Source organism: Onychomys torridus, chromosome 8 (genome assembly GCF_903995425.1).
Source record: "Onychomys torridus chromosome 8, mOncTor1.1, whole genome shotgun sequence".
Taxonomy (NCBI): Eukaryota; Metazoa; Chordata; class Mammalia; order Rodentia; family Cricetidae; genus Onychomys; species Onychomys torridus.
In genome coordinates, this window is record NC_050450.1 from 64,152,471 (window position 1) to 64,164,812 (window position 12,342).

Consider the following 12,342-nt stretch of genomic DNA (forward strand, 5'->3'; position numbering starts at 1 on the left):
CACCCGGGATGCTTGGCTCTGCTCCCAGGACCCAAGGACCCAGCAAAAGGAATCACCACAGAACCTAGGAGCACAGAGCATGGACCAGGAAGAGGCCCAGGAGGAAGATGGATTGATCACACAGAAATATCCGAGGATGGTAGGACTGAGAATTTTCTGGAACAGAAAGCATTTTATAGACCCTCAGATAAAAAGTGCCAAGCAAAATAACTAAAAAGGCAAAACCACCTCTGGAAAGCTAACGCTTCCGTTTGCCTTGGCCTGCTCTGGTTCCATTCTGACCTTGGATAGACAGGAACACCCAGGCTTGGGGGAAGGAGAAGCAGTTCCAGGCCCGACACATCTGCTACCACCTCGGGAGCCTTATCATCACCGCCCCCTCGCCCAAGAATTATTTACTTCCCCAGAAAGGGGCCAAGCTGGACCCATAGAACACAGGCACTGGAAAGGGCTCTGGGTGGCAGTACCATGGCAGGCTTTGGCTGCACTCAATTGCCAGTCCATCTCCCTCACCTTTAGCTCGGTATACAAGGTTATCTGGCCTCAGATGTTTCCACACTGGGCAGGAGAAGGGGGGACATGGGAATGATACCCACCAGAGGCGGGTGTGAAAGGGGAAATGACTGGACAATGTAAGTAGTTTAGTGTAGTGCCACGTGCTCAGAAGACATTCAACTCAGATAACTATTACTCCAGTCACAGCCCCCCCAAAGCCACATGTACACATCTCACTAAACCATAGTCCCCCAAAGACCAAGAGCAAGGCTGACTCTCACCTCTTTGAGTGAGGGGTTGGCAGGCTGGGCAGGTTTTCTTTCCCACCTTTCTTCCCTGGACATCCTGGGCAGTTCTCCTCAGGACCTTCTCTCTGGAGAAGTTCCTACCAGCACCCCAGTGCAAGTGGACCCTGCCCGCCCAAGCCCAACCCACTTCAGGGCCCCTACCTCTCTTTGCTCACTGCAGATCTTACACAGCCACAGGGGCCGCTTCTGGCCAGGAGAGGCCTCGATCCCACATTTGGTGCAGACTTTCTACAAGAGAGAGGACACATATGTGTCAGTATTTTGGCTGCTTCCCCCTGGGCTGTGGGGCCAGGGCAGTGGTCCCCAAGGGATACTCTGGCATATTCTAAGAGGGTAGTTTGCTTTGAGCTAAGGGCAGGGCTCCCCAAGCACAGGTCTCCTAGGAACCTTTGGGTACCCTTGTCATCTCGTTGTCTCATCGATGGAGCTCCATGTTACAGATTGCGCATCCAATAATTCTGTTCTGAGGGGCCCACATCAAAATCAGCTAGCAGATCTCCACAATGCCAGCGTGTTCAGCCAGAAAGAACTGGAAATCACCCAAATGCCTAATACCTGGGGAGGATCCAGGCAAACAAGACAGGAGGAGGTACTGCCTCCCTACAGCGGACCATGGCTACCTGCAGATGTGGGTGGGAAATATGGTCCTCTCCCATAGAAAGTACACACTCGCTTAGGAGCAGGCCAGAAACTCCCCCGTGTGCCTGACGGGTTAGGAACCACGGCGAGAAAATGAGTGACAGCCACGTTCTGTCCTGTAAGGGTTCCAGGACCTCATCACCACTGCAGAGGTGCGGAGAGGAGGGTGTAAGACTTGAGACCCTGTCCAAGGTCTGTGGCAAAGGAGAGCTGGCTGGGCAATGGCTCTGGAGCCCCCCTCTTGTTCCCTCCAGACATAAATAGCCAGACCACAGATCCCAGTGTTTTTTCTTCTGCTGAGTTGTTTAAATCCTAACATCTAAACACACACTTTCCCCGAGAGACACAGCAACAAGTAACAGTGGAGAAGGCCAGGATAAACACTGAGAGGCAGAGGTGGACTTGTTGGGGCTGAGGCTGGTTCTCAGCCTACCAGGGGTGTGTGATTCAGCAATGGCGGCTTTTTCCTGAGGGAGGGAAGGGTAGAGAGGCTCCTGTCCCTACAGGGTAGGGGCTTCCACAGCGGGTAGGATAGGTCTGTTGTTTGGCCTTTTCTGCAGGCTGCCAACTGAGCAAGAGACACATCTCTCCACGGAGAGGGAAATGTCACCAACTTGGCTTCTCCAAGCATGTGTCACCAGCCTGATTGGGTGGCTGAGCCTGTGCTGTGCAGGAGTGGCGGGAGCCAGCACACTCAGAAAGGAAGCTATGACACATTTGTGGGGGCATGGATTGGCCACCATCCAATGTCACTTCTCTGGTAGTCGAAACAAAATGGAGTCTGGTCTAAGGTCCTGTGTCTCTGAGCTGGCAGGAAGGTCCCCTCTCAGGTCCCAGGCAGCACAGGGGTTCCTTACTGGCTCTCGGGAGGGTGCTGAGTTTGCAGCATCTGTGGTCAAGCACATCAAGGTAGGTCTCCTCAGAGCGGGCCGGCCAACTGCTCCCTGGGAGTGCCCTCAGCTCTCAGGGTCTTTTAAAGGGAGAGACAGCTACCTAAGTGGCAGCCCTGCCTGGCTTTGGGATCTTTGCAGGATGGGAACAGTAAGCCTCTCCAGGGATTGGCAACTCATCTCCTAGACCAGTGGTTCTCAACCTTCCTAAAGCTGTGATCCTTTAATCCTCATGTTGTGGTGACCCCAACCATAAAATTATTTTCATTGCTACTTCATAACTGTAATTTTGCTACTGTTATGAATTGTAATATAAACTGTGTTTTCTGATGGTCTTAGACGACCCCTGTGAAAGGGTCATTCAAGCCCCAGAGGGGTTGCAACCCACAGGTTGAGAACCACTGTGCTAGACCATCTCTGGAATTGGCCTCAGAGAGGCCAGAGGTTCCTGCTGCTTTTTTTTTTTTTTTTTTTTTTTTTTTTTTAACAGTCCACCCTGTAATAACAGAGTGCTCTGTGCTCCTAAGGCTGTTGAATGAGACCATACTCCTGGAAATCAGGTGTGGTTAAAATACCAATGACCACCATTTATGGAGCAATTATGTGTGCCAGGTACAGTGACCCCAGCCACAAAGTGTGGAGGCTGTGTGCAATGTGATCCCTGGGAAGATGGAGAAACGGAGGCTCCAACATCCTGCAGATCACTCTTCTTGTGAGCCACCAAGCAGCGTTGACTTCCAGAGCTCAGCAGAGCAATCAAGCCCTTCCCCAGGTGCCACAGGCTACCCACAGCAATCGAGGGTTGGCTCTGTTCCAGCAAGGACCTGGGGTATGGCCGAAGGCTCTAAACAGATGGTCAGAGTCACAGCACAGACTGCTTCTGAGACCTAGGTTCACTGGGGATGGGGGTGTAGCCAAATCACACTTACATATGCCCCAAGACTGGTTCTTGGCCAGTCTGGTTCTGTCCTTTGCTTTGTCTCAGCCTAGCAGCCTCCACTGGTACCTTGCAAACCCACAGCAGCCTAGTGGTCACTGTCCCTAGGGAGAGGACAATGCAGCCTCAGGCCCTGTCTAGATCAACTCAGTTTGATATGACGAATGTATCATGGCTCCTGGCTCAAGCCACAGAGGTTTCTTTCATAGTGCTTGGAAGGGAGATGGGTAGCAGTCTTCTAGAGTATTCCCAAGTGAGAGAGGACAGAGTTCTGGTCTCTTTCTCCTTTTATGAAGTCCCTAGTCCCAGCACATGGGCCCAACCCTGTGACTGCCTCTAAGTCTAGTACTTTCCAAAGACCTCACTTCCAAGCATCCTATTGGGTAAGGGCATCAGATTATAGGTTTAGGGGACACAAATATTCAGTCCCTAGTGGCCTCCACCCAGCATTGGGTCTTTCTCTGCTATTGCATGTTGCAAAACCTTGGTGTTCCTGGGAGTCATCTATGCTCCACCCTACACCACCCAGCACTGGGTCTTTCTCTGCTATTACATGTTGCAAACCCTTGGTGTTCCTCGGAGTCATCTGTGCTCCACCCTACACCATCCAGCAGTCAGCCATCAGTCTGATGCTCCTTTAACCCTGCTCCTGGTTCCTGAAGAGTCAGCTGGTCATGAGGCTGGGACAAAGGTTTTGATCGGGACAAGCCGGGCTGAGCCTTTGGGTGGACTCCTGGGTGGGCGACCCAGGCCAGTCTAAGCTTCAGAGTTCTCATGTCTCCGATGAGCTCACCATTCATCACTTTGAGGATCAGCCGCGATTCATATGAAAAGCAACCGGTATTTAAAAAGCACTCAATGCCCAGCACTGTTGTTATTAGTGACACCTCACCTGTTGTACCCTGTTCTGGAGGCCTGCATGCGTCTCCTCAAGCTCTCCATCATTTGGTATAGTATCTAGCAGCCATGGATGATCATTTAAAGTGAAATTATGGACCAGGCTCAGAGATAGAATATTTACTTAGCAAAATTTGCCCATCCATATGCCCAGTGTATGTGGGATGCCAGAGTAGGTTGGGTGACACACATGGACAGGCAGAGCAAGGTAGTCCTGTGTATCTGATGAAGTGCTGGAGCTTTCTCAGGAGTCACCCTGCCCAAGTAGAGGGTGGCTCAGCTGCACCAAGTGTGAGGGGGTGGTCAGTTAAGTGGGCTATTTGTTTTTAAATTTCTAACACTTACTTATTGTGTGTGGGATCAGAGGACAACTTGTAGGGGCAGTGAGCTCTCTCCTACTGTGTGGGCTCCAGGGACTGAACTCAAAGGCAGCAGGCTTGGCAAGTGCCTTCATTGGCCAAGTCATCTTACTGGCCCCTCAGTGGGATTTTGAAGGACGGGGTGTACATGTCTTGTTAAACCATGTGATAGATGGTGCATCCATGCTGTGGGTCCAGGTAAGACAACAAGGGAAGAGCTCACAAAAACTGTCCTGCCCTCCATAACAGACCTGGCACACAGAGTCTGCAGACAGACTGGCACAGACTGAAGACAGTAGGGTGAGCTCTGGTCGGGTGTAGGAGGAGGAAAGAGGGGCAGGTGGTCCATCCATTCCGGGGTATGCACTCCCCACTTTCTCCAGCAGAGAGCTCAATGCTGCCTGTTCCCTAGGTTCCTACCAGGACTGGGTAGCCAGTGGAGAGAAAGCCACTCCCATCCTGCATCAGGCAGAGAGGGTGGAAGTGAGGGCTTCCTCCAAGTTTGTCTCCTCCACCCTTTGCCTTTTAGAGTTTTCTCTAGGGGATCAGAAAGAGTTTTCTCTAGGGGACCCACCCACACACGTGTGCACAGCCCTATTGCCAAGCTACATCACCACTGATGGAAGCCCCAAGGAGCCCCAGGCATGGCTGGGCCAAATTCACATGCTTGAAGCATGCCTGGCTGTTGGGGGAGCCGGGTATTCCATAGAGACCAGGGCTACCAAAAGATAACATGCTCCACTTCAAACAGAATTGCTGGTCTATTAAATCTCAGATCAAGAGGGAAATAATGAACCATTTCCATTTCCCTTTATGAGTTTAGTCTTTGTTTTCAGATTCCAATACAGAAAATTAAGCAGCCAGTATTTAAAAAGAATGAACGAAAGAAAAGAGTAAGCCAGCCTCTCCAACTGGCAAGAGAAGCCTGGGCCTGGGGGAAGCCACTGGCTTCCTGCCCAGATGGGTTTCCCATGAGCAGAACTGCCGTATGCAATGGAACTCTGGCTTCCGGGGGTCTGGCTGCCTCGTGCGCTGCAGCCTGCAATCACGTCAGGGCCATACCTGACTCAGATCAGAGGCGACAACACCTGCAGCCCTCAGACCATGTGCCCTGTGTCACTCTTCTCAATCCATCCGTGTGTCCCTTTGCAGATATGTGTTCCAGCCCCTAGAACACAGGGAAGGGGCCGGCTTGGGGACAGTCAATAGGACACAGGCTTTGGGCATGCCAGAAGCAGATGGTGCCCTTTGGAGGCAGCCTTGGCCTGTGCACTTCCTCTAACCTCTATTTTTCCTCCCTCTGCCTCTGTGGAAATAGACAACCTGTGCCACATGGTCAAGATCAAGGAAACTTCTTGGCACAACGCAGGATGAAGTCCTTTGCCAGCACATCCTTCTCAATGAACAATACATTTAGTACAGCCCAACCCAGCAGGTACCTGCACCCTCTCTCTCAGCCCCACTCAATAATCCCTCCCCAGGAGTTCCAAATGGTGTTTGAACTCTCCCTCCACCACCTCTGCATGAACCACACTCACCACCATGCCTAGCCTACACCATGGGCCCCACAGCAGTGCCCCCCATACCAGCCAGGCCCCCAATTAGTTCATGACGCACAGCCGACTGATTTCTGCAGCATGTCATTTCTCTTACCCCTGCCAGCCTAAGGGCCTTCAGAGGTTTCCTGCTGCATTTGAGTGAAGACCCCACCCCCACCCATGCATGTTGAGGGATGTTCAGGGTGGACCCCTCTCCTCCACTAGCCTCTGTTCTTACCTGCCTCCTGCTCTACAGCCTTGCTCTCTTCACGATGCACATCAGCCACACAGGCCTTCCCTCAGTGCCTCGTCCTTGCTCTGCCCCTGCCCCGGGATCTTCCTACGTGCTGTGGCCTTGACTGGGATGCCTCTGACCATGTGGTCTTCCTCCCTGGCCTGTATGTCCAGGCAGGCTTCTCTGCTGCCTTCCCCAGTAGAAACCCCACTGCGGGCACTTGCCTCTTCCTCCCTCGGTCAAGGTCATGTGTTTGTCCTCTGCTGTGTGTGATGTGCTACCATCACTGTCCCCACCACACACCCCTGCCAGACTGCTTTACTCTTCCCAGTGCCCATGACTATCTGCAGAAAACACGAAGGAGCAAACGGGAGCTCCCTTTAGTACTACTGCAACCTAGAAGATGAGATGGAATATGCCAAAGTGCCGGGATGCAGGACACAGAAACACACATGTGGCAGCGTGAGCCAGGTCCATGCCCAGTGGTGTTGAGGAGTGGGACCGTGGGGGGGGCGGGTCAGACTGGAAAAGGCGTACACAGTGTGGGGTCTCCAGAGGAGGTGGCCCCGCTGGCTGTGGAGAGGGGTTTGTTCTTCAGGGATGAAGCATGAATCCCGTAGGGCAGGCCTCAGAAGAAATGACAGAGAGCATCCTTTGCTAGGGCAGGCAGCAGAGCTCCCCACCTTACTTCACAAGAGTACTCCCATGGCACATCCTGTAGGCTGCCTATGTGCATAATTATCTGTTCTGAGGCTGGATCAGTGTCCCCCCAAATGTCCTCCTAATACTCACACTTCAGTTATGCCCAGGAAGCCAATGCCACTTGTCCCCTTCCCAGACCAAATCTTGGACCCCCCAGGGTCCCACTCCTCAACACCACTGGCATGGACCTGGCTCATGCTGCCACATGTGTGTTTCTGTGTCCTGCATCCCGGCACTTTGGCATATTCCAAGGGAGACCACATCTCATCTTCTAGGTTGCAGTAGTACTAAAGTGAGCCTGGCAAAAGAGCCTTCAAGGGACAGGCATTGAGCTCAATCGACAGAGAGCTTGCCCATCACCCTGGAGCCTTGGATTCCACCCCCAGTGTTGCACACACCAGGGGTGGTGGAACATTCCTGTAATTTCAGCACTGGGGAGGCAGAGGCAGAGGCAGGAGGATTGAGACTTTAGGACCATCCTCAACTACATGGTAAGATAACTCAGGCTACACGAGACCCTGTCTCAAAAAAATAAAAATAAAATTAAAAATTAAAAAGGTTCTTAAAGCCGGGAAGATCAAAATCCTGGTGCCTTTGCCTAGGTTCCTGTGAGTTCTCATCAGATGTCCTGACCCAGCAATCCCACAGTACTGTACTGGGTGCTCTCCCAGCTGCTCAGAGTGAGGGGCTGGGAAGGAGAGGAAACTGCCCCAAGAACAGGCCCAGGACTCAGGACAGCTGTCTGGAACCATTTAGAAGGGGGCAAATGGCCGCACACACCTGGAAGGAAGGGCCTGGGACTTCTAAGGACTGTCCGTCACCACATGGAGACTCATGCTTGTGGTACTTCATCAACCCAGGAGGTGAGATCACCTGAGGCCATACCAGGAGGGCCGAGCAACCTAAACTGTGCTGTTGAAATGACAGTCATGACAGCCAGCGTTTATTTATTTACTTATTAGAGGTCTTGCTTGGTTGCCCAGGCTGTTTCCAAATCTCTCCTATGTCAGCCTCAAGAGCAGTTGGGACTATGGGACAAACTGCTCAGAATAGTGTATTGAGAAGTATTTGGTGTGTCAGTGGACGATTACTATTGCATATAGGTGTTGTTTTAGACATTCTGAGGACAAAGAGACATGGTGGTACCCCTTCCAATGGAGGTGTTTATAAATAAGGAAAACCACTTGGGATGGGATGATACAGTGGTTGGGTAGGTAGGGTAGGTAAAGGCACTTGCTACTAAACCTGACGTCCTGAGTTCTGTACTCCCAGAACCCACACAGTGGAAAGAGAGAACCACTTCCTGAGAATTGCTCTCTGACTTCCACACACATGCTGTGGTACAAAGTGCACCCCCACATATATAAGCATCACCACCACCCCCCACACACACACGTAAGAAAAAAGGGTCACAGTCATTTCTCAAAAGATCCAGTGTATTGAAGCCAATGAATGAGACAGTTTCTATGTAGGAGCTATGCTACAGGTGACATGGACAGGCCTGTCCACACACCACAGTGAAGCAGGCCAGAGCAGTAGCCACACAATGTGGCCTCAGCACGTGGACAGGCCACATGAAGTGTGAGCCTCCAAGTGTGCCACTCACCACCCCACATGCTGTGCCTGATGCTTGAAAAGCTAAGCCACAAAAGATGACTAAGTCCTAGTGTGCTCTGGGGGAAAGCCATGTCAGTATTGAAAATGATGATGGCAACAGAAAAGGTGACAAAACACTGACGAAGCTGTGTAGGTGATGAAATGGGATGGCACACAAAATAAGTTAAAAAATAGCTTGTAAACGGGCGGCATAGCCTGATGTAGGCAAGCTAACGTATAAATATGTTATGTGGGTGAAATGGATTCAGAAGTCTATCTACACACAGAAGACTTCTGGGAAGGTATCAGCCAAAACGTAAATCAAACAGTGCTAAGTCAAAATCTATTTTATTTTACATTGTGTGTGTGTATACATGCACATACACATTCGTGTGCGTGTGTGCACACACATGTGAGCCACCCAGCACAGGTGTGAAGGTCAGGGGACAGCTTGTGGGAGTCAGTTCTTTGCTTCTACTATGTGGGTTCTATGAACCAAACATGGGTCATCAGGCATGGTGGCAGATGCCTTTATCTATGGAGCCATTTTACAGGCTCTATATAAGCAGTAGGGCTTGGGCTACAGTTACGTGGCAGAGCCTAGCATGTGTGACACTGATTTCAATCCCCAGCACCAAGATAAGCAGAATTCTTCTCCATTCCTCCCCCCTTGCCTCCCTCATCCCTCCCTCCCTTCCTTCTGTGCTGTGGATGGGGTCCAGGACCTCATGCATGCTATAGCGGTAAGTGCTCTATCACCGAGTGGCATCCCTAACCCCAGAATTCCTATTTAAAAGAAGTCTATGCTAGCCAGGCAGAGGTGGAGCACACCTTTAATCCCAGCACTCAGGAGGCAGAAGCAAGCAGATCTTTGAGTTCCAGGACAGCCTGTCCTATAAAGTGAGTTCCAGGACAGCCAGGGCTACACAGAGAAACCCTGTCTCAAAAAACAAACATGTTGAACACTTTGGGAAAAGCTCACCCTTTACTTCATCAGATCTGAACTTGTGCAGGCCAGGGTGAGGCTGACTGGCTTACTGGTTAACTGGGTCAAACGAAGAGCCAGGCCAGGCGGTAACACTGGGTCACCAACCCCACTGATTGCAGGCTCAGCCTTGCTTGATCCCAGCTGCCTGCAGCTCCACCACCAGCCTTGTTAGGCAGAAGAGCTGGAACAGTCTTGTTGCCATAGATTCAGTATTAGGACCCCAGGCTCCACTGCCAAGCAACCTAACACATCCAGTTCAGATCTTGATGTACGTGGTATAAATATTTAAACACTTTATGTGGTGCTTATACTGTGCCGGGCACTCAGGGTACTGCTTTATGTAGACTCATTTAATTTTCAGAGTATCTCTGTGAAGTAGGGATTTGGGGTCCTGTCTTATGACCCAGGGATAATCTGAATAACTTAGCCATGGGGAGCAAGAATGTGAACTTGGTTCTGTCTGAGATAGATGTTGTTTTTGCCTGCAGCTGCCAGGACTATTTTGTCAGGGCACTTTTCCCACTACATGGACCCAACTCTACCTTCTCCACCTAGTATTAAGACAGGGCTGACTCCCGGGACCCCACACCTCATCCAGAGGTACAAATAAGGTCGAGCCTCACATGGGAGGGGGCCCATCCTAGTTTTTCCCACTCACCAGGACATAGCTAAAGGAACCTAAGTTCCAGACCTTATCCTGACCACCTTCAAATGCTGTCACAAACAGGGCCCAAAGGGACACAGCCATCACTGCCTGGACTAAGACAGAAGCCAGGAGGCAGTGAAGCACTCCTGCAGGAGGTTTCCCACCTGATGGCCCGCTAGGGGTTCAACCTGTAGTTCCATGCCCTCTCAGCCAGGAGAATCGGCCAGGCAGGCTCCCCTCCATCTGTGCCACCCATAAGGTAGGGACCACGTGCAACCAACCAGACCTGTGCCAGCTCCCCCTGCCCCCACCCTACCTCTCCTGATGAACAGACACCACCCTGCTGATTTTAGGACTAGGCTTCCAAAGCCCGCCTCCCTCCACCTGCCACTCACCTACCACGGTGTCCCCAGCAGAGGAGAGGGTTAAAAAAGGCAACAGTGCCAGCTCTTGATTATTATTCACACAGCCCATACTAAGAAATCATGGCCAGATTCGGCTTTGGGTTGTTTCTGTGTCTGTGTGGCTCTGTGGTGAGCATCTGATCAAGACATTGAGACTAAGGCCCTGACTGATTTGGCCAGGGTGGGTACCAAGGACAGTGCTCAGCATGCCCTCTTTTTAACCCTTTCTGGTCCCAGTGAACCTCCTCATCCCATTCCAGGCTCAAAGACTAAATTTGGGGTTTCTGGCTTCTTTTTGGTGGGCCACAGAATCAGGGGGTGTGCAGAGTGGGGACAGTGAGAGAGGGAACAGGGGTGTGCAGTGTAGGGCAGGGAACAGGGGTGTGCAGTATGGGGACAGGGAACAGGGGTGTGCAGTGTGGGGCAGGGAACAGGGATGTGCAGTGTGGGGACAGGGAATGTGCAGTGAGGGGGCAGGGAATGTGCAGTGAGGGGGCAGGGAACAGGGGTGTGCAGTGTGGGGCAGGTTTGATATCATTATCAAACAATGGTATTTTAAAATTTCAAATAGCATTGAAAACGAATATGGAAGGTCCCTATATTTACTGACAGGGAGTCCACTTGGGGATTGAACAGTTCAACAGTACTGTTCCAGAGCCTTCAGGAAGGAATAAGGGCTCAGTAGTTCCTGGTAAAGAGCTGGTGGGGGGACTTGTGTGCTTCAGACATTGAAGGGGATACACCCGAGTCTCATGGTGCTTAGAGGGGGGAGGCAATGGATGACACTGACTCCCCAGGGGTGGGCAAGGGCTGGAAACTGACATAGATGCACAGGACCATGCCGCCCTGGATTCCTGAAAACAACCTTCCCAGACTCCTTTGGGCCTGACTCACTGCACACCCCTGTTCCCTGCCCCACACTGCACACCCCTGTTCCCTGCCCCACACTGCACACCCCTGTTCCCTGCCCCACACTGCACACCCCTGTTCCCTGGCCCCACACTGCACACCTCTGTTCCCTGGCCCCACACTGCACACCCCTGTTCCCTGGCCCCACACTGCACACCCCTGTTCCCTGCCGCCACACTGCACACTCCTGTTCCCTGCCCCCACACTGCATACCCCTGTTCCCTGGCCCCACACTGCACACCCCTGTTCCCTGGCCCCACACTGCACACCCCTGTTCCCTGGCCCCACACTGCACACCCCTGTTCCCTGGCCCCACACTGCACACCCCTGTTCCCTGCCCCCACACTGCATACCAACCAGTCTGGCTAAGTTAAAGCCTTCCTAGAGGCCTCCTCATCAGCTCCTTCCAGCTCCAAAGGCCACTTCTTGCTTCTATACCCAACTTGCCAGCCTAGGCATGTAGAACTTTTCGGACCCGAATCACACATACCCTGTCTGTATCACTAGAGGACTAAGGCTCAGGTCGGCCACCCTTGGGGACCAGCAGTAACAAGCTACTCTTCAACCAGAGTTTCACCTTTGCACATCAAATCACTTTCAGGCCTGGAGGCAGTGAGGGTAGGGGAAGGGCTGGGTGATGGAGGAAACCGATTCACATCAGTCTCGCTCCCTGCTGTGTGGTTACATAGAGTTACAACTCCTAACAACGATAATAGCCACCATTTATTGAGCACGTATTCCATGCCTGGCGCCACGTTCAGTGCCCAGCATACATTATCATTATCAAATTTAATCTTAG

General features: G+C 51.9%; 1 protein-coding gene across 9 annotated transcripts in view; it reads right to left on the bottom strand.

The window, feature by feature from the left end:
* The window catches only part of Rph3al (rabphilin 3A like (without C2 domains)), a 146,088-nt gene that overhangs the window by 49,339 nt on the left and 84,407 nt on the right, over positions 1–12,342 (bottom strand). For 8 of the 9 annotated variants that reach the window (XM_036196116.1, XM_036196111.1, XM_036196114.1 and 5 more), the window contains one exon: positions 945–1,031. The exons of the other annotated variant lie outside the window; for it this stretch is intronic. In XM_036196116.1, the coding sequence (XP_036052009.1) occupies positions 945–1,031 (87 nt within the window). The remainder of the gene's footprint in view (positions 1–944; positions 1,032–12,342) is intronic. 9 annotated transcript variants of the gene reach the window in all.